Source organism: Acanthaster planci, linkage group LG11, assembly GCF_054643075.1.
Source record: "Acanthaster planci isolate LZ-2023a linkage group LG11, COTS_SCS, whole genome shotgun sequence".
NCBI lineage: Eukaryota > Metazoa > Echinodermata > Asteroidea > Valvatida > Acanthasteridae > Acanthaster > Acanthaster planci.
The window spans coordinates 1,135,068-1,161,281 of NC_141787.1; the positions used below are offsets into that span (position 1 = coordinate 1,135,068).

Here is a 26,214-nt window from a genome sequence, read left to right on the forward strand (position 1 = left end):
CACCAACGAATACGAGCACTTGAAACTATATGTGTACAAAAACTAACATATATTTTTTTAATCTGAGTACAATAAACAACTGCTGTAAAGTTACTTGCAAGGAAAACAGCAAACTACAGAAAGCAGAAAGCTTAAAAATCTAAGTAAACACGAAAAAATCAGAAAAATATGAACAACAGCATTTAACACATTGATTTTCACAGACACCTTTTATCCTTTTTGGCCTTTCAAAGGAGAACGTATGCCTTTCAAAGGAGAACGTATCATAAGATTTTTGTCATTTCATGACAGGAATGTATACAATTTGTAAAGAAAACTACATCAGTACTTGAAAATATATGGCTTTTAAAGCTAATTTTAGCCTTTCTCTTGCAAGCATGCAGTGCTACTTTTTATCAACTGGCAAGACTACAATTTTTCCATGAAATTGCAGAAATCAGTTCTAGAACCAAAACTAGCGTATCTACTGTTGTGAATCCTTTCAGCATACCTCAAAGCTTCACTAGCACCCTCTACACAGTTCCAGCAGAGTATTTCCAGCACAGCAATTACTAAGTTATTGTGATGTTCTGGCATTCACCAGTTCATGGAACAGAAACAGTTTCTGACATTTAAACTAAAGGCCAAACTTTAACCTCTGGCCAATGAGCAACATGCAACACTTTGCAGATTTTACCCTATAGCAATATGTGATTTGGTTCTTTTGTAAAATCTATCAATGTAAATCAGAATGAAAGAGATTCCCCTTTTATTCCAATCCAAATTTGTCATCATAGTATCTTGTTCATTTCACACAAACATTGGTTCAGCAATTAATAAAATAGAATTTGGAAAGGTAGCCTTCCTTAAGTACATGTATATACATTTAACACTTCAATTTTTTCGAATGTTTACCCTTTGGTAATCTCTCATAATTTTCCTTTCGCACAATACTGCAGGCCCACAATTTTTTCACAGTACCTTTCGGTGTTAATTTTTGTTAAAAAGTGAGAAGGCAATTAAAAACAACACCGGAGTTGAAAATGTTGTGGTTGCTTTATATAGCTACTTCTGTTACCAAAGCAACGGTTACATTTCAGATGAGATTCAGATTTCAAATCAGGTTTTGGCAAATCAAATGTATTGGCTCTAAAATCAGTCCTAGTATTTTTGGCACAATGCGCTAGCTACCACTTTAATAAAATACAACATGCTGCTTCAAAGCAAAGTTTCAGGCACAGTTTAAAAGTACTTTCAGCTGTTTAAAATTACAGGATTTTTTAAGGCTCCCAAAAACCTGCTACCAACTGACATTAATCCAACTGCAATTAAAATGCTTTCTTGTTCTAATTACACAATTACTAAGTTCAAATAGAATATTTGTCATCCATCTGACACATGATGCACATATACAGGCATATATGAATGTCTCTATAAAAAGGATTTCATTGCAATACTTTAGAATATCTTCAAGTCACAGCTTTACGAGTGTTAATCATTTTATTACAAATTGTGGGGCCAAATGACGGCAATCAAGGCTTCAAACCTCAGGTCAAAGGTCACACAGCGGTTAGTCTTGAACTGACGTTAAGATCAGAGATTTTGTTTGGAGTTTCTTTTGAGCCATGTGCGGTCCCTCTACAGCGGCACATCCAGGCTGCCATTTGTAGGGGGAGGGGAGGGGTGGAGTCAGGGATGGGCCGGAGGAGGTGAAGGTGTGAGTGACAGTCTAACCATACATGGCTACAAGATCATATGAATTATCCTACTATTTAACAACTGACCTATTTAAGGCAGTGTCCCTCTATTACATCGAATATCTCCTCCTTTGTCTTAACATGGGCAATTTTTCCTTGGCTGCTGTTGACTGCCCAGTGCAACAAACTGCACCAGACTTTTACACCACGTGCACCGTGCTGCCTCTAGCAGGGTTCGGGCTAAAATATCACACTGTAGGAGAAAGTAATGGCAGGGCTATATATTATGTACATGTACATCCGAAACTTCAGTCATCCTGTTTGTTGTCTACGGCAAGACTGCCAACTCCAACACAGGTTTAAGATTCTGATGGTCTCATGCCAATATGCAATTCCTCAAGAGAGAAAGAAAAAACCCTTTACATGTACCACCCCCCCTACAAAACCAAACGATGAAACACTGACCTAACAAAGCACAATGCATCTGATGGCATAGGTCATATGGTGCATGCACTCTGTGTGCAAAATGCACAGGATATGAGATTTTGCAATGTGACACGACTCAGTACACGTCTTCATTTCCCTGATGGAGCTACATGTGCATGTGTACATGTATTTTTAACATCAATGTGATGTTGCAAAAACAGGTATAATGTACTTGTGGTTTGGTTGCAAGTTGACACAAGTAAATGACTTCCTCTTCCTGTTGAAATGAGGTGACACAATCATTTGGAAATTTCAAATCTTCTGTAAGCGATCCAAACCATTTTCAATAGTAAGGCTGTGTCGACTCAGTACACGTCTTCATTTCCCTGATGGAGCTACATGTGCATGTGTACATGTATTTTTAACATCAATGTGGTGTTGCAAAAACAGATATAATGTACTTGTGGTTTGGTTGCAAGTTGACACAAGTAAATGACTTCCTCTTCCTGTTGAAATGAGGTGACACAATCATTTGGAAATTTCAAATCTTCTGTAAGCAATCCAAACCATTTTCAATAGTAAGGCTGTGTCAATTTGAATCTATGAATCTTTGACCTTCCATTCAGTCAAATATTGATTATAAACTTGTACAAAATTCCCACAAAAGCAGAAACAAAATCAATTCATTTTTACAAAAAAGTAAAATTTATAGGTCTTTTTAGCCTTATTGTTGACTATGTGTAATCATGTGCCTTTAAGTTACACCTTCAGAATGCAACTTTGTACTCCAATAATTGAATTCTTTCCTTCTTTATTTCATTGACTTCACCGCCAATAAATCAAATTTGAAAATACCAATTTGATTTTTCGATCAAGAATCAAATATCCGAGTATTAAACTGAGCCGCATAGCCCTCTCCAACATTTTTCCACTGCACAAACATGGAGGAAGTTGGTGGTTGATGACAAGGATCTGTTACCATCAACAGCTAAAGCAGTAAGGGGTGCATAACGTGGCAGCCAAAATCAGTTCTGCAGAAAGGAGTTTACACCAGCTCTAATTTAGGGTAAACCAAGTGAGAAATTTTCCCACTGAAGTCAACATTAATATTTCCTTTTATTTTGTGTTGCTTTAAAAAAATTTTTTTTTAACTCGGTAAAATTCAAAATTCACTATCAAACACTGGGGGGGGGGTTGTTTGTAACTTATACCAGCAAAATAGCCATATTTTGGCCCATTTCCTGTGTTAAGTTACAAATGACACATTAGCCCTCTCAGGGTTACGTCTTCCAATTTCAACATGATTTTTCTTTTATCAATATTACAAAATGTAACAACCTTGGCCAAATAAATAAAACCATTCTTGTAGTCCAATTTTAGAATAAGCAGTGGCAATCCACAAAAAGATCTTTCCTCACAAATTAACTAACTACCCAACTTCACTCAATACTGATATTTTAATGCTAACAGTTTTGGACCTTTCTCCAGTAAGTAATATTTCAACACGAAATCCACTGCTGTGGCAGTCAATTTCACTGGCATTTACCCACATTCACAATACATCTGATCAAAAGTATCAGAGATTATTAAAAGAAATTATTTCTCGCAATGCTAAGACAATGACTCATGCATCCGTTTTTTATAAGAAATTTTTCAATTAGTATTTTACAATTTTACTTCAAATGCAATTCATTAGTTATTTGGTAAACAAAATACAACCATCCCAAGCACAGTCCTACAAATTTAGAAATGGATTGAGGCTAACTACCGCACGATGAATCTCTGTATGGCGATGAGGAGCAGTTCAAAGCCAGATGTGCTTGGTCAGCGTGGTGATCTGGCAAGGCATCTGCTTGGCTCCCTTCTCGGTGGACTCCATCTTGGACACCTCGTCGTTGACCCTCACCAGGAGATCCATCAAGTGTTCCTTCTGATGGCGCTGTCGAATGACGTTGCAGAAGTGATAGATGAACCAGGAGCCGTCCTCTTCATTCCGCCAAGCCTTGGTGCCTAAAACAATGGGAGACAGCGCAGGGAATGGCATCGCTTTTCAGGAACAGAAACCCAAACTTTGAAGATGGACAAAATCAGTTACAGAAACATAGCCGTGTTTCATTAATTACTGGCTCTCTTTAAAAACATACAGAGGCATCAAAACATTGACAGAATGCAATCTTCAAGAACAATGCAGATCAAGTTCAATCACCCTTTGTTGTGGCGTAGGAGACCAGGACGTCGGCGTTGACAGGGCGCGTGAGGGTGGGAGGACCCAGTTCACCGTCTGGGTGGGCACGCTTCCGCTGATCTCCCGTCATGTCGTCGGAGAAGTCTGGCTGCGGTGCCCTGCACGCCTGGATGATAAAGACTTTGGGTTTACCTGTAAAGGGAACCAGGTAAACTTAATAGGTAAGCAGCCCAACAATCTTTACACCGAGTACGTCAGCACTGCAGACGTTGTAGTGTTCAAAGCCACACCTAGAACACTTGAACAAATATACATGCACCTGCTTGGGTTGGCTCATGTCTGAAGAATTCATAAACCCTCACCCTCCTCAATCTTCCAATATCCTACAGGTGGTTTTGGAGGATTTTGGATGATTGAGGGTGAATGGTAAAAGTGCATGGCTGATTGCAAAGGATATCACACGTGAAGATCGTGGGTTCAGCCCCATATTTCTTTTGAATCAACCACACTGTGCAAGAATGCCCTTCGCACTACCTCAACATAATGAATTCCCGGCGGATTTTGAAGGATTGCGGCAGTAGGCACACCTCCAAGTACCATTTTCGAGAAATTTTGGAGGATTTTGGAGGATTGAGGGAGAATCCAATTTTTTCACACCCCAAATTGGAGGATTAAGGAGGGTTACTAGTAAAAAGGACCTGGGGGTTAGGGTTAAGAGTACAAGTGTTACATAAACAACCCAAATAATGCCACGTTGGTTCTGAAACTTGTTGCAACATAGATTGATGGGAAATGACCTTTTAAGAAAAGAAAAACTTCCTGAAAGATATAGTAAATACCAGTAACTTCCTGCGTAAGGTTCCAATGCCATATCAGTTTTTATGAATCAATGGCAAATGTATTTCATAATTTCTGTTGGTCAGTTTTTATTCCTGTTACATGGCATTTCCTTTCTCAAACTTCCTTTCTTAAATCAAGTTACTGTAAGAAAGTGACATACAATTTTTTTGTGAAAGGAACCAGGCGTCATATATGCTTTTGCTTCTGGTACATGTAGGCATCCTCAATACATCACCCTATGTCTTTATGCTATTCAATTACTTCTTTACAATTGCAGTGATAAATGGAAATAAATCAAAGAGATTTGACAATTCCACCAACCTGCGAACTCTTTAAATTTGTCTCCCAAGAACGGCCCAGTCAGCTCTTCCTCTGTTATGCTTTTTCCGTCCACTGTAAAAATACTTTCCTATGGGAATAAAGCATTTATTTTAAAAAATGGACAAATTAAATTTTCCAAAAAAAATTAATGAAGCTTTTTTATTTGTGCTTATTGAGTGGCCGATTCAAAGTGAGGAAAAACCTCAGAATAACTGGGTCTGATGCAATTCCTTTTGTTCATAATGAGCAAATTCAATCTTACAGAGCCACACTCAAGTTGGAATCTCTCCATTTGTTTCTGTCATTTCAATGCCTACAAGCACTTCCGAGCAAGCCAAGATTGGAGACAGGGAACCAGTCACCATTAACAAGAATTAGTGCATAACGAGTGAACATAGTGAAGAAAAAAAGAACAGGACCAGTCAAACGCATACCTGGGTCAGTTTCTGGTTGTTCTTTTCCTGAACAACCTGCAAGCCGTGGCTGCAAATGATCAGAATGAATTTGGTGTAGTTCCCCCTTTTAAGTTTCTCCTTCGTATCTTCTAACACTTTCAGAAGTTTGGGCCTCTTCAAGTCTTCGTACTTGTCAAATTTATACTTCATTGTTTCATCGCACAACTTCTCAATATTCTCCTTGTCTTTGTCACAGCCTTGAAATGGGTGCAGATAAAAATAGAAACATGGTCAAGAAATAAACAATCCCCACGACAATGGAGGTGTTTTTCATAGAGCTGTTTTCTCCCAAATTTTCTCATAAATCACAGAAGAGTGGGCATTTGTTCTTGTAGATACGCCTCTTGTTGGAAATGTAGTGGGAACCAACTACAGTAAACTCCGGCTAAGTCAGCACTCTCGGGACGCGAATGCCAGCTTGTGTTGTTAGTCACCATTTTGCCGACTTACACGTACACACGTATTGCCTATGTACATTATGATTCCTTGAGCTAATACAATGGCTTTGATTTACCCTGGTTTATTTCTACCTCCATGGTCGATCCCAGCAAATTTGTTCTCTATTATTATCCTGCAAATTCAATAATTGATCATGTGCCTCTAAAGACGAAGCAAGGACAACAAGCCACATGCATATCACATCACAACTCAACAGTGTACGACATATGTACCGGTACATGTACTGTACATGATACAGTCATGGTACAGAAAACATACACCCATCCACACACGCGCATTGGTAAAGTTCGTTCCATATAGTCTGGATACCAGACCCGATGATTTTCACTACCAGACGAATCATTATCAATGGTCGTCCGGGGATCTTTGGTCAGGGTACCAGTCTACATTCAAGAAGGCGACCCCAAAATGGACAGAGCGCATGCATGTAGCACTAGAAAGGTTACTGGTATTGATGTACTCACGCTGGCCACGCGCGCATGGGACTTGTCACTTGACACTTCTTGGCAACCGCGGCGAAGGAAACTGATACCGAAGAAATTTTTGTGGTTTGGTGGAAAAGGGACCGAGAAAAACATGCCGACATATACAAAATGACGACTTATAAATGCCGATTTAGAAATGAAATTTTCAATGGAAATGCATTACAGACGATCGGGACTTTTATCAAACGGCAGACTTGAACGATATGACGGGTTACGTGATGTTGACTTAGTCCGAGTTTACTGTACATGTGCTGTACATAAAGCATAAAGGCTGTGCACAAATCGTCTGCTGCCTGGCTGAAGGACATACTAAGCAAACTGTTGACATATGAGTTATGTGCATAGAACAAATGCCTTCCCCCCCCCCGAGGCACATGACGAAGTATGCCCTCGCTGGTCATAAACAGAGAGGCCAGGCCAACATTTGAACATCATGGCCACAGTGCACAAACTCACAATGACACTGACAACAATTGCTTGTGCCAGTTTTGCTCATTTCGCCACTGTACAGGGTGCTGGGATGGATCTCATCACAAATGTGCACAAGTGCCCAAGGTCACTCTCTTGCATGTTGGTGCAGTGCACAACACGACACAGCTGTGCTTCTTTGAGGTGTTTACCAAGTGACCCAAAGAGTGACTTCAGCATATTAAGAGGGTTAATAAATGTACACAGATCTAAATTCAGCATGGAAGTGTCAATCTATGCTACCGGTAGTTCAACTAAATTCGGCCCAGGAAAGTGTATCAAGCAGCCCCATGAGATCAGCCAATCACTGTAAAGGCAGTAGCAACAAGTAAATGTAACTAGGTTTATACATGTAGCTAGGCAACAGAGCGCCCTTGTGCACTCATGCACAAGGCCAATAGTTAGAAAAGCCCAGGACTGTCTCACCTACACGGAGGTATCCATCATCATGTGCATGCTCCACAAATTCATTGATGAACAGTACATAACCTCGGCCATCTGGATAACGAGGTCGGTCATCATGGTGCCGTGTGTGGTCCACATCATCCATTGGAACATCACTTGGAAATGCATCATCTTTGAAATACAAGGTAAAATTGCAAAAATACATCACTTTAACCTCAAACAGGCGAACTCTCATCACGGAAGCAGTTCGATCCCTCCAGATGGCGGATAAAATACAGGGAGTACATGTAAAAGCCGACTTTCATAGCATTACTCAAGCCGAACTCAAAAGCCAACTTTTTCAAAGTGGAAACTCAACAGGGTAGCAGAGAAGTTGAGAGAGAACTACCAATTGGAATGGGGTACAAGCACTGAACGTTTTGCTTGCTTGGAAGCCAGCAAGTCTGCAGAATTTTCCCACATGCGAATGTTTGCTTACGTACTGTACATGTACACACACACACCCACGCATACAAAGTGTGAACATTCCTTTGTTCTCCTGTGGATAAGGAAACTTGAGGAAAATACTCCTTTTTCTCCAACTAGGATAACTCCTTCGAGCTGGAATTTCGATGATTTCCTGGACTGTTCCTCTTCATGATGCCATGGATAAGCCTGACCCCAAAATGCCTCTTAAACTGTTTTCAGAGGGGGCAAAACATTGTGTGGACGTGGGTGAGTCCACACACCATTGTACCCTGCATCGTATGGACTTTTTTTGAGCAGAGGTGCACATGCACACTTTACATGTACATGTACAAAACATGGCATTCCAAGTGTACGTACATACATGAACATCAAGACAACACCACTAGTCTCTATTAAACACATATGATTTTTCAAAAGGAATAGAGGCTCAAATCTTAGTATAACCTCTTACCTATGCTGCTTGTCGATATCAGCCTGGTGTTATTGTTATTCCTGGACGGTGGAACGCTTCCCGTTTCCATAGAGACCACAGATGATGCTGATTCGGCATAATCATAATCACGCTTGATCTGGTAACCTACGAGTTGTAAAAGAGTTTCAAAGTTTTCATCAGCCCTTTTTAGAATTCACACGCATTCAGTGTTGCTTATTTTCTATGCACGACATTCAAAATGGCCAACTTTTTTCACGAGTGTACAGTTTGGGACTGTGCTACTGTGGCAGTTTATCAATTAATGACTTCCTAAGCTGGACCTACCTTCCTTTCTCAATGCTCTTTCTGCATCCTCTATGAGATCGATCAAATCCTGGATACCAAGCTTTTTACCAAGAAGCCTCAGCTTTCTGTAGTCGCCAACTCTGATAATGTTTTTATGCTGCAACTTCTGAAACAACTCGGCCGGAGTCTTGATCTTTTCCAGCTCCCCCGGCTTCAGGTTACCAAATTCCTCTGCCTTAACCATCTCCTTCATCTCTTCAAACTGATCCCCTAGTAGTTGTTTGCCCAATTCATAAAGTAACTCAGTGTGCGCAGTTGGAATTCCTCTTTTCATAGGTCTTGCAGCCATCTTTCAGTGTCCTCTGATCAGAATGACCTACATGTATAACGAGTGCCAGAAATTTTAAAGCAAAAACTCTAACAAAATGAAAGCTACTCTGCATTTTCCTGCATAAATCAGTCAAATTCTACACACTACGTCAGATTGGCCACAAGTTTACCGATTAAGGGCCTGTTTGTTTCACGCGGATATGGATCTCCATCAGTGATCCTAACGCTGGTTCACACCATACACTATGCGGGTTTTGGTGTCCGTAAACCAACCACGGGTCGCTAATCATGATCCTGATCCATGTGATCTCGATCAGTGATCCTAATGCTGGTTCGCACCATCCACTGTGTGGATTTCGGTGTCCATAAACCAATAACGCATCGCTAATCATGATCCAGATCCATGTGATCTCGATCAGTGATCCTAACGCTGGTTCACACCATACACTATGCAGGTTTTGGTGTCTGTAAACCAACGACAGGTCGCTAATCATGATCCAGATCCATGTGATCTCGATCAGTGATCCTAACGCTGGTTCGCACCATCCACTGTGTGGATTTTGGTGTCCGTAAACCAACAACACATCGCTCACCATGATCCAGATGCATGTGGAACAAACACTGCCTACAACCTGATAACCATGAGTAGATGCCTATGGTGTCAATGACAAAGGTGATTTTCACAATACATGCAAGTTACAAAAAATCATGACATTACACTGACAGTGAACAATTTACCTGTACAATCCTTCCAAACCACAACCTGGTCTTTGTCAAAAAATGAAATCAAATTGCACACTTTTTGCCCTGTAGGTGTTTCAGAAAAACTGGTAATTTAATCAGATGCACCTCTGATATAATCATTTCTATTTCTGTAGTATTCTCTGCTAGGAAAAGCGCAATCACACAGAGAGAGATTTCCCAATGTCCTAGGTCTTGTCGCTTGTCAGGAAATGGAGCTGGGTTTTTTCCTCAAATTACTGCAAAAACTATCCAACCTCCATCCTTAATGTACTTCCTTCCTTCCCTGTCCCATAAGAAGACATGCGCCCCCCTGACAAAAATAGCCCAAGCAAAAATTTCCTCTGGCCCAGTGCCAGGAAAGTGAAAGCAGGCAATAAAAGTGACGGGTATTGTTCAAAAGTTTCTTGAAATACATGACCTACTCTGCAGTAATGAGACATACAGTGTAATATCAGTTTTGTCAGTAATTTTGTTTGGCTTTGCATTGGGAAGAGCAAGCCAAGCATTTCGTGTTGATGTACTTGGTATTACTCGTTTTGGCATCCTGACAAACAGGATCACTGTGTGAATAAATGTTGTGGAGAGTTCCTTCTGATTTCTATAGTGCATAATTAAATAAAAGGCCTTTAAACTCAAAACTGACTTTGGTGGCTTATTATTACTCATTTTGACAGAGTAAGTCACATACGTATGTGACCTGCATACACATGTACATGTACATGAGCCATAACAAACCCAAGATCATTCTAAATCGCAGATCAGGTTTTTACAGATTATTGTCATTCAATGTGTTGAGGTTTAGCTGCCAGCTGAGGGAATAGTCAGGCAGATTCTTGGTAAAACAGCAGGCCACAGGAAGTTTGAACACTGCAAGCCACAGGAAGGCTTGGAGGAAGACCTTTGACAAATCTTTCACAGGTAGAGTTTAATACTGTCCCAAATGCAATTGATACTGTACTGTATGTTGATACATACGGTAATAATGATGTTAGAGAGACAGGCTGATTTGATGATGTTCATGTACCATGACATCCACTGCATCTGTGAGGAATTTGGAGTACTAAAAAAACGAGTAAACCTACACGTAGGTTCTAAAACTTCTCAACTCCACATTTTTAACCCCTTCGCACTGGGACGCGGCAAGACACGCTGTAAAAATTGAGATCCTCAGCCCGCTTTCCAGCTTTTATTCTCGGCCCATGCTCGAGCAAACATGGTGAAAGAAGGCAGACCCTGGCTCTTGTATATATGGTAATTGGCCTTTGTGTAGACCAGAAATGAAAAGACCGAATTTGCATCATAATCACCAGCTTCACAATAGTCCCCACTTTTAAAAGAGGCAACGGGAATGTGGAAGCGTGAGTAGAGCCAAATGCCACCGAACAATCAACCTTTTCACCGTGTAATTAAAACCGTGCAGAGCACGCAGGGCCGAAAACCAAGAATTTGCGGTTTGGCAAGTGGCCTTCGTGGCCAATCGAGGCTGGAATTCTTGGACTCGGCTTACGGAAAGAAATTCCCATCATACAGGGGTTAAATGCCCAACACTCTGTATCAAAAGTGGTGAAACTGAACAGCCAAACAATCTCTTTGCTTTCTACCAGAACATGACCACTAAATAATTAGCCCTCATTACTGGCAGAAATCTGTAAATAGAATTTGGAATATATGATTCTTCTCCTAAATACTGGTAAGTGGTAAGTAATATTCAGTGGTACTTTTCACCCATATGAAACCTGAAGTAATGTTCGGGAATGATGTTTTACGCCTCATGTATAGTTTTTCGTTACAAGATAATAACTGCAAAGTGCTGTTGGAGTTTTAATGTGTGATACTGCAGGCCTAGTAATTTTGTGGGTGTGGTTTGTGTGTTCAGAGGACCCAGATCTCTTACTAAGCGAAGTAGCGAACACAGAAACATTTAGCCATGGTGTCATTCTTATGGCTCATCTTTATAGTGATAGTTTTGGGGGGATACATGTAGGCTTGCAAAAACAAAACGTGAGCACGAAAAATGAAAATCTGTCACAAAAGGTGAAATTTTTCTACGGTACAGAATCCACTTTTCTGTGTTGTCCACTTATCCTTTTGTTATACACTCTTAAAAAAATTGGTCAATAATTTACCAATATTTCACCCAACGTTGGTCAAAATACCAACTGCAAACATTATTGGGCTAAGTTTACCAACCCAAGATGAGTAATGGTTATTACACATTAAATGAGGAAAACAATTTTACCAATGGTTGGTAATTTGTTTTCTACCTAAAATTGGTTAATTTTATTTATGTTTTTGTTGGTAAAATTTATTTATGTAATAATTGGTCAAACCCGTTTTACCTAATATTTGGTCAAATTTCATGTACCCAAATATTGGTCAAATTTTTGCTTCCCATTTATTGGTCGCTATCACGTTGTCCAATAATTGGTCAATTTCGTTTACCCAATTAGTTGTCAAAATGTTTTGCTCTGTTATTGTTGAAATTGAACGTACCCAATTAATGATCAATTGTATTTGCCCAACTGCAGGGGAAATCTTTAAAATTACTTTCTTATTGGTAGAAGCATTGTAATTGCAATTGATTGCATAAAAGCTGTTCAATTTCCAACAATGCATGGTTGTTTCATCACATCACCATTTTCTGGCAAATTGTCTGATACAAAGAAAAACAGAATGCATGGAGACTAAATCTTACACATTACTGTAACAAGCATTTATTGTTAAACAATAAAAAACAATTTATTGTAAACAAGGTCTTAACTTGAACTTTTACAATAAAACATTACATAACGTCTTTAACTTGAGTTTTAGCAAATCACAACCCAATATAAGTCCTTTACTACATGGCACAAAAATGATGTTGCCCTGGTTTTTGCCCATCTTAGTGGAAAGAAATATGAAGTCTTCAATATAAATATCAAAGTTAATGGTCATGGGCTTAATTCCCGCTACGGCTGATTTGATTTGCTCTTATTTCTTGAGAAATGGTCCGTTGATATTTTGTGCACGCAAGAAATAACCAATCAAAAAGTGTCAGAAGACACATCAGATGAGATTCATTTATGTAAACATGTACATGTACTTGGTTATAAACTACTGCTATGTATCTGGCTTTAACACTTGGCTTCTCTGCAGGACCCATTAATAATTGTTTTGACAGTCAGGAATAATAACACAAATTGTGAAACAGGTTTGATGCTATAAATGAAGAAACAATTAAATTACTGTGATTATGAGAAGAGATTAGTAAATTTTGAACAATAAAACTTGTTTTTCAAATCACGACTAAACAAGGCTTTTTTTGTTGTCTTTGTTCAAAGAACAAAAATATACAGAAAATTTGTAGCTTAAACACACAGTTCCCTCAATAAACTTTAACATAATTACATATTTTTTTACTATTGGAAATATTGGTACAGGCAAATTGTGAAATGAGGATATAGTGTAATCATTGAGAAAAAGTATCAATTTTGGTATGTGTAGCTCATAAAATCAACAACAAATCATTTTAATTACGACAACAGATCAATATTCTTTTGAAAAAACACATTTGTCAAAATCACTACTACAGGGTTTCTTCTGTCGTCCAAGCAGAGAAGAGAATAACTTGCTGTCAAGATAACAAACTGCCAAAAATTAAAATGTTGCTTGTGGTCCTTTTATGTGTCTGCACGAAAAACCACTGATGACCACAAAAATAAAGGTAAATAAGAAACTAATGGCATTGAACTAGTGATATAAAAGCTGTAATGCAGTATCAAAAACACTGGAGGACGTTTCATAAACTGTAGTTTTGAAAAAACCCTGGACTTGCGAAACCCAGAGAAGAGCTCTTTTTAAGCCTGTGTTGACAGTTGTCGCCTCAGAAATGCCCTCATGTCTCTTACAATGGGGCGAGCTAGACCAGGCAACTCATAGACCACACACTGCAGGAAATCCCAAACATTTTGCACCTGTGGCTGATAGGTAACATTGAAGACATAGTGAGATTTGAAGGCCAGGTCCACTGTCTTGAGGAGTGATGGCATCTCGATGGCCTTACGTTCAATGATTAAGAACGACTGGGTTGGAAGTGCTTGAATAAATGTTTGATTCCACCATCAACAATGGCTAAGCACTTAAAGCATGTGTAGTTCATGGCTGATGCAGAGGGTTTTGTGCCAATATGTCAACAGTTCAAACTTACTTCTCTTCTCCAGCCATTAAGGAACTTCATGCGAACACCTATCTGAGGAATTAGTTCTGTAACTGTCTGCTCATCCAAAAGGGGTAGCACTTCCAGATCAATTTTGTGTTCTGCATTCAAAGGAATAAAATTCAACAGAAATTAAAGGGCATAAAACAAATACCAACAACTGAAAGGTAGTGGATAACTGTCCATGATAACACTAAAAGATGATTGTAAAGAACCCCAACAAAAACCCTGAAAAATTGAAGACCATGAAGAACATCTTGTTAAATAAAAGACTTGGATTCACCTCGTTTTTGTGCTTACTTCTTTATTAATAATTGTGGCAAAGGCTATATACGACGTACATTGCATGCAGGTACATGTACATGAATATGTACATGCTACTGCTATAAGCCTTTACAAGGTTCATTTCTGTTTCTTATTGATGTAAATTTACCTTTTTTTATTTTGTTAAAAAATAGACATACTTACACTAGTGGTGGCATTCATTATGTCTTATGTATAAGATTTAACAAAATTATACAGGTCACCATTATTAAACATCTTTTCTCTTGAAACTTTCAAATGATATGTTTTGCAGTGCAATGCACCTGGCTAAGGCAATACCACTCATTCTCCTTTTCTTTCCAATTTTTGGAATTAAACCATCCCAGCACTCAAATTTGCCTATCTTGCTTATAAACACTATCTTAATAGTGGTATTTTTTAACCATTTACAGGCTAACAAATTCGAACAATTTTTGAAGGATGTACATGTATCTTGCTTCTATTACATTTATTCCCAGCCAACTCGGTCCCAAACCAGCTTGGTTCCCAGTCCACATGGACCCAAATTACGTAGGTCCCATGCTTTTTTCAGTCCCAATGCAACTTCCCCTATCAACATGGTCAAATCGGTCCCAGGTCAACTTGGTCCCAAGTCAACTTCCCATCAACAAATCATAGACTGGCCTATCATGGGAAAAGCGAAGCCAATTACGCACGATATACAACTTTGAGTGAGCAGCTAGTCCCCTGTAAACCATGCCTATGTCATGACTGTTAGGGGCCTACTTTCCGGCATACTTTTTCGCATGGGGGTAATTGGATTATTCCCATGGCTTATCTTCTAAATAAAAACACGTTCACGGGGACTGAGTTGACTCGAGACCAAAGCTGTGGCCGTGGAAGGTTTATATACACGTACACACATGAAGGCCTACGCACACGTACACGTATATAGTCCACACATACATGACCCAAGCATTCTCAGTGGGACACATTCAAACTCAAGTTTAGTGTGTTGTGTCCCACGCATTGTGTGTTAATTTGAAAACTTGCAGCTTACCTTCAAACAACCCAAGCAGCTGCTCAACTCCCCACTTCCTCAGAAAACCATGTATGCTTGAATAATCAGGGATAGGACTGCCCCCTTCTGCCAAATCTTCAAGCAACTCCATCTCTTGTCACCAGTCGCTGTTGACTCGACGTATACAATGTACATGCGCGTGAAAATACGTATGACTGCGGCGGCGCGGCGTCGTGTGCACATCGCATGCCGCGCTCCGAGTCCAATTACACACGTGCTTTTTTCCTATCTTCTGGGAAAACGCAAAACTACGCGCTGCTTGTTGATTGAAATAATGCCAACTATTTTGAAAACACTCGCATTGTTACTAATTTATTTGGTAATGTCAACAAATCTTTTGTAATTTACAAACTTCTTTGATAAATAATGCCCATTTGATGATGATTTTCGCCCATTTTGTTGAGAGATGAAACGTTCACACATCTTGGCTAAATAGGCCTATGTCAAAGTTCGTCTGTGCTTCATTTTCAAGTGTGTGCTCAAGCAATCATTATTTCACGTACCTAGCAATCAGTTTTATTGCTGGAACATGATATCAGAGAAGCCAGCGTGTATAGGCCGAAGTTGTTTCGAGGATAATAATTTCTATTAGTCTCACTCTAGAAATTCGCGTGGACGGTTACAGTCAAAACCGATTTAGTTTCAACAACATGATTTGACTCAAGGCACCAACCAGTAAAGAAACGATTGAGCGTAGAAACAGTCGGCAAACCCAAAATATTGTGCACTCACACAAATTCTAATGACATTACCTAATCTTAGAGCAAAATTTGTCCAACGTAGTGACTACACGTTGGAATCCCATGCGATAAGGTATTTCTTACCAATCATTTAGGTCAACGCTGACAACCCAACATCTGGAACAAATGTCAGGAAAAATTGACCAACGTTTGCTAGAAACCTATACCAATTATTAGTATGTGCTGTAAACCCCAACATTTTTTACCCAACGTTTTTACAGTGTAGACCATTTGCAATTGGTCAATACCAAACAATTTATAATTCATAAGGATCCTTTTTTACATCAGAAACATACATATTCATGACAAAGGAAATGGTCCTTGGGTTCAGTTTTCTATTCAAATTGTGAACCAAATACATGATCATGAAACCTATAAATTATTTGCAAAAGAGGTTTGTTCACTGTCTATACTCTAATAATCACCAAAAAAAGCCAGAAAAATATTCAAAATTCTGTCAAATCTTTGCGCAGAGAATATGGTTGTTCATGTAGCACTATGCCTACTTGTAGGTTTCTTCCTTAGACGACATCATACTTAAAATATGCAAATTTATATTAACATAAAACTTAGAAACTGTACCAAACTGACAGCTGTCAAAGGATCGTTATACGACTTAATAAAAAGCGCATCAACAAAAATATACAATATGCTACATACATGTAGGCCCGCTAACTTTTATTTCTTTTTAAACCCTCAGGCCAAGTTTGGTTTTAAAAGTAACTGCTTTGACATTTTAAATATAATTTGGACATGATGATCTGATCATGACAAATCTAGCAACTAGAACGGCAAAGCCCCAACGGCTCGGCTGCTTCATGTGAATCGCAATTTATTTTCAATACCTCAAAGGCGTATTAAAGCATTTCACCCCCCACCTCATCATCCCTTCCATCTCCAAGTCCCATCTCATCTCCAACTCAATTTCTTCATTAAATATGTACATGTACAAGTATTTTAAGCATAGCTTTCAAGCAATGATCAAGTAAAAAGACATATGTATTACACGGACTGAGCGATAAGATACTACATGTACCAATGGGCTCTTCCAAAACTTTGGCAGCAGTTTAAAAGTCTTGACATGGAACAGCCGTCGAAACGATGAGGGGGGGTCAAGTGACGTAATGTTTAACGACCCTATTTCAAAGATGGTGACTGTGAGAGCGAGCCCGTTAGATTGAAAGGGATAAAGACAAAAAGACTGGAAAATACCTAAATAACGTGTGTGAAATCATTCAATAAATGGTTTTAAGAAAGCGGAAAGGTCAAGAATCATGTCCGTGTGCAAAAGAAATTGCTCCCACAACGATAAGTGGGTGCGCCGAAAATGTTCAATACGCCGACACGAAATTGCATATACGGATGTGTGGCTAAGGATGGATCGGGAATGAGAGTCCGTGCCACACTAGTGGGCTACACTTAACAATGCTTTAATTAAAGGTTACAACTTACAACTTTTTGCGAGCTGTGAAGCAAATGTGAGCGTATGTATTAAATAACGATTTCTGTCGGATGGATTGGGAGTGAGAGTCCGTGCGACACTAGTGGGGCTATGTAAAGTGGGGTTCAGAATTCTCAGATAAAGGTTGTTAGATTAGTACTGCAAAGCAAGGCATTTCTAGGGAAGTCGTACATGTACATGTAATGATGTATCACATCGTACAAACAGACAAAGACTACTTCGAGATGATTCAACACCAGTCTTTACAGACACTGTGTTCACAGACACCGTGTTCACAGACACCAGCCATGCTGACCGTACTCGCTCACAGTGCCAGCCCAGGTTAGCATGGTTGGATGTCTACATTGCATTGCGACTAACGCAATGTACATGTAGACGTCATCCATATCCATGCCAACCTGGGCTAGCTCACTGTCATGCCCGGCCATGCCGGCCCGTGCAGAGCTTTAAAACTGAAATTGGCTTAATGTTCTTACAATACCAACCTAAGATTGTTCACTTACATTCACAAATGTGCTGGTATTATGCAATAATATTGCACTCACGTGTAGCTTTTCTTTTGATGTCCAGAAACAAATAAAGGGGATTTCCACTACATAATGAGCTCCCTGGTTCCGGCCGCATCATCGCAGTAATGCGACCGCTAAGCGCGGGATATACGATTTATATAATGGCTACAGCCACTTTCAATAGCCTACGCGTGTAACGTCCAGCTAGCCGCAGCCAGTAATTTGAACAGAGCTCAAAGTGGCCTATGGAAGGGCGCCACCACATGCACGAGGCGCGCCAACTGGATGAAAGCCGCAAAAACAAAATGGAGGGAGACGGCGATTTAGTGGCGGCTGCCATTATGGCAATGCAACAAACAGACTCAGAACATGACCCAGAATCTACGATTCTGCATGTCGTGGCCCAGGCTGAGTGCCCAGGGGACGGCCAAGTGGAAAACCAGATCATGGTGCAGTCAGATGGCGAGATTATCGTGCAGCAACACCCAGCCTCCGCGTTGCAGGAACTCCAACAACAAGGCGTGGAGACAGCCGGGCAGCAGCGGGTGCAAGACGGGGCAGTGGTCGGGGCCGCTGCGCCTCAGGACCCGACAACCTTGACTGTCGAGATGCATGAAGTCACTGGCATGGACGTGCAGACGGTGCCAATAACGTGTCCCAGTGAGCAGACAAATGATGAAGCAATGCAGCAAGGAATTGGAGGGAGGTTTTTACAAGTACGCACTGGTCATCAGTCATGCTGGAACCAACTTTGCCAAGCCCCACAAATAGGGCTGTCATGGCTCTCTTTTACAATCTGTCTCTTATCTGTCGCCACCACAGCCCTACTTCAAGGCATATCTTAAATGCCTTAAATCCAAACTGCAGGATTGTCACAAATTTTGAATCCTAATAATCTTATGAAATGAGAATGACTCAACAATTTTACTCACACCGGCGTATTTCTCAGAGTTTGGACTTTCATATGAGCACCCTAAAGCTTTCTAAAATCGTAAATTTTCCAATGTATGGCACCTTGAAAAAAACCAGCCTGCAGTATTATATGCTGACCACGAGCATCGCCATTTTGAAAAACGAAGGCAGCGCTTCATTCGTCGGAAGTCAGGGCACCCGACAGGTGCCATAGATGCATAATTCATGTTGTTATAGTATTGCTTAGTAATACGTTGCGCGCCCACTTTGCTAGTGTACAGTACGCCCACAGCACGTGTGTGGAGCATGATACAGTTACATGCATATTAATGTTATTCAAATTCAATTTTACTGGTTCCTTGTTCGTCTGTCACACAGGGTATTACGGGGAACCAGTTTTGTATGGTACAACATATACCAGAGCGCCTGAAATCCAAGGCAAGAAGTGCTGCTTTCATTTTTCAAAATGGCACCACCCGTGGTCAGCATGTAATACCACAGGCCGTTTTTTTCAAGGTGCCATACATCGGAAAACATACGATATTGGAAAGCTTTAGGGTGCTCATATAAAAGTCCAAATTCTGAGAAATACGTCGTAAGTAAAATTGTCGAGTCATTCTCATATCAGAAGATATTAGGATTCAAAGTTTTTGACAATCCTGCAGTTTGGGTTTCAGGCATTAAAGACATGCCTTGAAGTAGGGCTGTGGTGGCGACAGATAAGAGGCAGATTGTAAAAGAGAGCCACCACAGCCCTATTTGTGGGTCTCGCTGGAACCTAGGCTAGCCCTGCCTGTCATGCCTGACTTGATCATTGTCATGTCCATCTGTCAATCATGTCCATCTACATGTACTTCTATCATGTCCATCATGTCCATAAGCTATCCAGTCCTATACTAGCCTATGCCTAGGGGCCTAGTCCTTGGGGAACTGTTCAGCTCAGGTTACATGTCAGTAGATGCGGGTAAACATGGTAAAGAATTCCGTATCACTGTTCCTTGCTCCATGGTATCACTCAGTCCATCACCGATATTGAGTGCCAAAAACACGAGCAAGTTTAATCTACCGTGCCTACAGTTCTCCTTAAACCTATTCCTCCAGGTATTCCCATCCAGCCTACTTCTACCAAATTCAGATCCTGTCTAAATTAACATTTGCAGCTCTTGTTAAGTTTGTTTATTTATTTCTGATGACCAACAGCAGTTACCCGCCACTTACTGCTTATGTTACGATGTATGTCGTGTTCTTGGTGTTTGTTAAACAAGGAATTTGTGATGAACTCGCATGTACTAGTATGTGGAAGTCTTTCCAGATTTGTACAGGAGAAATGTATGATTTGCCAAATTTTTGGACAAATCAAATGCCTCAAACACTGACTGCAGAGAGCCATACACATTTGCATGGTGTTTTTATCAAAGAAGTTGGGAAGAATGTTGCATCCTGACTCCACTTTAGCTGTTGTGCACAAAGTCTATGGGAGTCAAGGAAATCTCCTAAACATGACATACAAAATTGGTAATCAATGGTGGTCCCAGATTTGTGTCTGTTCAGCATTTCTGCAATGACTGACCTTTATTGAGATGATACGTGACAAAAAAGTGGAGGTAGGATGCAACATTCTCTCCAGAGTTTTTTTACCAATAATCTTCTTCCTGTTAAGGAGTCCATTGGCCCGGTAACTCCTCTGGAGGTGGTCCAGGAGGCTACAGAAGTAGACATTCAGAGCATTGATGAGAATGTCACAAAGCTGTGCAAGAAATACCTCAGCGATGTCAAGGAGGTAAGAAAGATCGAGCGAATCTCCATACCCGGGTTGAAAAATTAGGCATGTCGATTTTGCTCATTTTTTCACACTTCCCTCATTTTTTTCATTCCATGAACATCATATGAATTGAGAAATTAACCAGGCATCCATGTCTGCCTTTTTCGAGAATTTTAGATATTGAGATATTCACAACACAGGATGTACATGTGTGCATGTTAATTTGCACACTCTTAAATTTTTACATGTACATCTATTAATGAGATTAATTTGCATAAATGTGCAGGCTAGTTGCAAATCAGAATGACAGAGTTTCCACAGTCATGGAAAAATCCCAGAGAAAGGTCGTGAAAATTCATGGAAATCAAGATCATGCAAATGTTATGTGTACAGTAATTTTTGTAGTCCACTTTTGAAATTTGAATGTTAATGGGTTTAAGTAAAATACAGCAAGTTTAAATCAGTGGTGTTTGGCCATTGAAGATAAATGGTTTGCTTCAAAATTGTCACTACTCATCTTCGTTTGCATTAAATTCAAATGTAAGATGACATTATCTTACGCTCTTGTTTTTCTTTAAAAAAATACAAGGTTGACAAGGACTACCTGCGAGGCTTTCATGAGGGGCCAGGTATCAGCTTTGAGGAGTTCCTCAGCAAGTATTTCTGTGTGACGGGGACATCCTTTGTTGCCGTGAGCAATAGGAGCCGGACGATGCCTTCCACTGGCCAGCAGCGGCAGTCGCGTTACTATGGCAACTGTGAAGGTCAGTTCGGAGCACAGTTCACAGACACTGCGGTACACTTTGCCATACAGTCAAAGTAGATGTGACTTATCTTGAAATGATAACAAGAGGTTTACATGTATGTCTTTTGGTTGTTTGACATCATGATCAAGGTCACAGACATCTTTTCTGTTTGCTAACCCAAGCCCATCCATTCCTTCAGAGGCCAGTCAGGATTTAACTGAAGATTTTGACAGTATCACTGAAAACATTTGAATGGACAACTAATGAATGGAAAGGCAGTGTTGGAGTTTCGTCTATCCCAAGTTCTTTCATGAGACCAGTCATGAGTAGTGGTGAACTTTGACAAAGGAATGCTTTTGTCACAGTTCATGGAGACTGAGTAATTTGTGATGGACTTGCAGGGACTTGAAACTCGACTAAAAACAAGAAATAGATGGACCATCTTTTAGGATTCTCATTTTGAATGTGCAGGTCGTATACGATGGGAAGCCAAGGGGGGCACCCTGCCGATTGAATTCTGCGGTTCACCATTCAAAATCGAGAGCTCCATGTATCTGCACTGCCTACATGGGCCCAAGAGGGTAAGAAATTTGGTTCACGATATGGTTGCATGGCAGGAATAAAAGAACTTTGAAGTACAGACAGTGTCTTACCAAGCCTTTCTCCACTTTTGCTGTGGACAGGTAAAGATTATTCATGACAGGCAGTGGTTGCCTGTAAACAAGTTTCAGATCCCCCATTCGCATGTATTTCACAGTTCTTTTAAGGTCTTTGTGATTCTATTCAAAGCACCTGGTTCTATGGAAATAGGCCCAGATAGCACCAAGGGGTATAAGTGTATTTTGCTGAGAGTGTACAGGCCACGCAGTCCATGAGAACAGACTGGAAGATATATTAATCCCAGATGAAACCCCAAATATCTGGTTCTCAAGTGACTTTGTCACAACGGTGGACACGCCGTGATTTGCAGGCTCCCATTGGATGGTCGCTGAAGTTGCACATTAACTTCCAGTTCCATGGCAACAGCGATCAGTGCCTGCAACTCTATGTGCAGTGGATGTGCAGCGGGCGTGGTTTAAACTGAAGTGACGTCACACTTACGAACCGAATCGAGTGGATCCAGTAATGGCATACAACAGTAAAATTTGCTGCAGTGTCACATCACTAAATGATAACACCGAACTTGATTTACAGATGGGGATTTCACTGCCTTAATTTAAACACTGGGCGATTTTGACGGTCGAACGTGACACATACGTGTGTTACATTATTGGAGTCGATTTTTGTGTTACTGAAAGTAAAACGCATGAACACATCATGTGCGCATTGAACCCAAAATATGTACATATGGAAAGAAGCCTTTATTTGATGACATGAGAGTGTTTTCTGGAGGAGTACTATCCAGTAAGGGGATTACGCTTCAGTAGGCTTTGCCCAGTAAACCATCACAATACCCACTCACTAGGCTAACAGATTTCTCCCTGCTTGTTTACAGGACCTACGCACCAAGGAGCCCAAACCACCCAAATCCGGTCGTCGAGGGCGCCCTAGGAAAACGACGAATAAAAAGCTAGAATGCCCAGCCTCTATCCAGGTCCGCGAGATCAGCATGTACACCAACGAGTGCTACTTTGTGGACAAGAAGGAGTTCAAGAACGTCAGCAAGCTGCGCTGGGAGAAGCAGCGCATCCTGAAGAAGATCCGCGAAGATGAAGGCAACGGGAAAGAGGTAACAACAGTCCGCAGGCTGTACATCAAGCTGCCGTATGTCCGAGTCCACTCCTCCCTTCATCCGGTCGGTGAGAATTCCTCCGTTAACCAAACCATGGACTACCGGGTCTCGCAGAAGCTTAAGCAGTTAATTGCCAACAACGTGACCAACATCAATGAAATCAAGAAGTGCCTAAAGCACTATGTGGATGATGTCCTCTTCAAACATAACCCACTTGAGAAGAAGCCCAAGCCAAACAATCGGAAATTCTATCCATCCCCAGCAGACCTGCAAAGGCAAATCGCAGCTGCGCTGTCCAACACAGTAGAGAATGCTGATGTCTTGGCTGAAAAGATCAAAGAGTGGCAGGCCAAGGGCACAGGCAGGTTTATGTACCGTCCCCATAAGGCCGACTCGGAGCAGTCTTTCCTGTTCGTCCATCAAGAAAAGTGGCAGCAGCGGCTGATGGAGCGTTACGGCAGTGATCTAGTCATGCTGGATGCCACCTCCAAGTCTAACACGGTGTTGACCATGGCAACACCACTGTACAGCCTTTGCATCCACACCAACGTCAACTTCATTGTGGTGGCCGTGTTTGTTGTGGAGAAAGAGACAGTCGCCAACATCAGGGAGGCTCTAGGCATCATCCGCACCTGGAATCCCTGGTGGAGTCCAAGTTCTTTCATGGTGGACAAGTGTAGCACGGAAATCACTGCTGTCAAAGAGGTCCTGCCCAACGTGCGCATTTACATCAGCGACTACCACAGGAGGCAGGCTCTGGCGAGATGGATCGGAAGGAAGGAATCGGGACTGGACGCAGAGCAGCAGAAGATGGTGACAGTGCAGATGGACAAGATTGCCTCGGAGCAGAACCAGACACTGTACAGCAGTGCCAAGAAGGAGCTTCTCAGCAGCAAGATGGTCACAGAGAATGAAGAGTTCCAGGATTACCTGCAGTCGGAGTGGTTCTCCTGCCCAGAGATGTGGGCCCATGCATACCGCGACTATGCCATAGACAACCTCATCAACGTCAACAATGGTGAGGTTGCCATGGAGCGCTTTCTTCGCTTCACGAGTATCCCCAAGTCCAGGGAGAAAGGGGTGGGTGGCATTGTGACTCTCATTGTTGAGTCTTACCTTCCGGACAGCTTCAACAAGTACCGGAAGAAGAACAATGTCTGGAAGTACAGCCGATTTCCCGCACAGGCCCAGAATGTGCCGCCTGATTTACGGGACCGACCGGCACATTTTGTGCGGGAGTGCTTGCTGAGCCAGAGTGAAGCTGCCAGGTACAGCAACATCGATGTTCAGCTGATAGATGCCACACACGGGGTGTTCAACGTCAGGTCCAAGAAGGGGTTCCACATTGCCAGCTTCCTGGGTCCCAGCTGCACATGCAGTCACTGGAGGAAGTACCGCTTCCCCTGCAAGCATTTCTTTGCCATCTTCCAGCACTTTTACGAGTGGGGTTTCAATCGGCTGCCCGACCTGTACATCAACAGCGTTTTCCTGACCAGAGACACAGGTGTCTTTCAGGATCCACCGGCCGACGGGGCAGGAGTCCCCCAGGACTTCCAGCCACTTGAAATCCAAGTGACAATCTCTGGTGCAGAGGCTTGCCCAACTGAGACAGTCACGGTAGCAACTACCTCAGATGCAGGAGCCAGCTTTGCTGCCAGTATGCCAAACCCCATCCCAGTGAACTTGATCTCGATCCCGGACCTTGATGAGGGCAGTAGCAGTGCTCAGGACTTTGAGCCCAATCCTGACAAGCAGGCCAAGATCATGAATATCTTCAAGCGGGGGATGGACCTGATAACGGACATCTGTGATCCACAGCTCATCACAGAGACTGAGGAGGTCCTGAGCCATATGGTGACCAAGCTGCAACGACGGGTGACCCACGACCACTACATGCAGAAGGCCCTACCCTCCATCAAGAGGTTAAAACCGAACCCCCCTCCGCAGCAACCTCCTCCCCAGATGCAGCCGGCTCATGACCAGCAGCAGCAACATCAAGAACAGCAACAGCAGCAGCCAGGACAAGTTTCTCTGGAGTGTGTGTCCAGCTCATACTGGTGAAGGAGATTCCCATCTGCAGTCTTATGCCCAAGTATTGCTGCAGATCTGGTGCAGACCATTCAGTCTGTATTCTGAGTCCTGAGAAAGTTTCTTGGATATCTCACACATTTTCTGCTCTGTAGGGTCATGCCCACCTGCTCTGTTGTTGTGAAGGCACTGCATTTATTGTAGTTATTTGGAGCCAGGAACATAGGGATAAGAGGATTTACCCACATCTAGGTCCCAATTTCCCTTCATATGCATGTGTTCTTGACAGAAGTTCTGGTTTCAGAAAAATCAGTATTTTGGAACATGCCAACCACTGACGTATGGTGTACTCACCACTATAAAACTGTACATAGACCCCTGGCCCTCCACCATTGAAGTTTGGATTGCACACTTAGAGAAAGCAGGCCAACTTTGGGTTTGTTTCAAATCCCTGCCGTGTTTTTGTCTCATACTGAAGTTGTAAGTTCAACTTGAAGTTAAGTTAGTTCAGCACTAATCCATTTTGTGCCACAGAGAGAGACAAAGCAAAGATTTGCAAAAAGACCCATGTTTTTCCACAAAGGAGGTATTGCTATAAACAGGAATCCTGCATGAATTCAACAGGGTCAGGGTAGGAAGGGCACTTGTTAAAAGAAATGTGATCTTTGATGTAATATTTTTATGTGTTCTGGTTGTCAAATTTACTCCTTGTCAGTGTAAATAGTTCATTATACATGGTAGCATGATTCAGTGTTAAAAGAAACCCTGTCAATTAAATTGAAATTCTTGCAAAGAGAAGGCAA

At 41.4% G+C, this 26,214-nt stretch overlaps 3 protein-coding genes across 5 annotated transcripts; 1 reads left to right on the forward strand and 2 right to left on the reverse strand.

Moving 5' to 3' along the window:
• Positions 1–244: 244 nt before the first annotated feature.
• On the reverse strand, positions 245–18,394 carry LOC110975794 (caspase-3-like). Of its 3 annotated transcripts, none has more exons than XM_022228582.2 (8): positions 18,268–18,394; positions 8,946–9,282; positions 8,640–8,765; positions 7,742–7,891; positions 5,883–6,100; positions 5,449–5,536; positions 4,309–4,479; positions 245–4,112 (listed from the first exon to the last, which is right to left on the reverse strand). In XM_022228582.2, the coding sequence occupies exons 2-8, from the start codon at positions 9,253–9,255 to the stop codon at positions 3,907–3,909; spliced, it is 1,269 nt and encodes a 422-aa protein (XP_022084274.2). In that variant the 5' UTR covers positions 9,256–9,282; positions 18,268–18,394; the 3' UTR covers positions 245–3,906. The 3 variants fall into 3 exon arrangements, with proteins under 3 accessions (XP_022084274.2, XP_022084273.2, XP_086999269.1); XM_022228581.2 differs by having other exon boundaries at positions 18,226–18,383; XM_087143143.1 differs by lacking the exon at positions 18,268–18,394 and adding an exon at positions 9,975–10,127.
• On the reverse strand, positions 12,672–16,486 carry LOC147797242 (uncharacterized). The gene is made up of 3 exons (XM_087143144.1): positions 15,500–16,486; positions 14,167–14,276; positions 12,672–13,939 (listed from the first exon to the last, which is right to left on the reverse strand). Exons 1-3 carry the CDS (start codon positions 15,609–15,611, stop codon positions 13,817–13,819), a joined length of 345 nt encoding a protein of 114 aa, XP_086999270.1. The 5' UTR covers positions 15,612–16,486; the 3' UTR covers positions 12,672–13,816.
• A 123-nt stretch (positions 18,395–18,517) lies between the features above and the next one.
• Positions 18,518–26,209, forward strand: LOC110975771 (uncharacterized). Its single transcript, XM_022228546.2, has 5 exons — positions 18,518–18,947; positions 20,804–20,923; positions 21,495–21,669; positions 22,123–22,232; positions 23,147–26,209. The coding sequence occupies exons 1-5, from the start codon at positions 18,537–18,539 to the stop codon at positions 25,442–25,444; spliced, it is 3,114 nt and encodes a 1,037-aa protein (XP_022084238.2). The 5' UTR covers positions 18,518–18,536; the 3' UTR covers positions 25,445–26,209.
• The last annotated feature ends 5 nt before the right edge of the window (positions 26,210–26,214 follow it).

Coding starts and splice junctions, on each gene's coding strand:
- LOC110975794 (XM_022228582.2), bottom strand. CDS start 9,255: ATGGCTGCAAGACCTATGAAAAGAGGAATTCCAACTGCGCACACTGAG. Junction 5,537..5,882: donor ACAACCAGAAACTGACCCAG/GTATGCGTTTGA, acceptor TTATTCCCATAG/GAAAGTATTTTTACAGTGGA. Junction 4,113..4,308: donor CTCCTACGCCACAACAAAGG/GTGATTGAACTT, acceptor CCATTGTTTTAG/GCACCAAGGCTTGGCGGAAT.
- LOC110975771 (XM_022228546.2), top strand. CDS start 18,537: ATGGAGGGAGACGGCGATTTAGTGGCGGCTGCCATTATGGCAATGCAA. Junction 20,924..21,494: donor ACCTCAGCGATGTCAAGGAG/GTAAGAAAGATC, acceptor AAAAAATACAAG/GTTGACAAGGACTACCTGCG. Junction 21,670..22,122: donor TTACTATGGCAACTGTGAAG/GTCAGTTCGGAG, acceptor TTGAATGTGCAG/GTCGTATACGATGGGAAGCC.
- LOC147797242 (XM_087143144.1), bottom strand. CDS start 15,611: ATGGAGTTGCTTGAAGATTTGGCAGAAGGGGGCAGTCCTATCCCTGAT. Junction 14,277..15,499: donor GCTGCTTGGGTTGTTTGAAG/GTAAGCTGCAAG, acceptor CTTTGAATGCAG/AACACAAAATTGATCTGGAA. Junction 13,940..14,166: donor TTAATGGCTGGAGAAGAGAA/GTAAGTTTGAAC, acceptor GTTACCTATCAG/CCACAGGTGCAAAATGTTTG.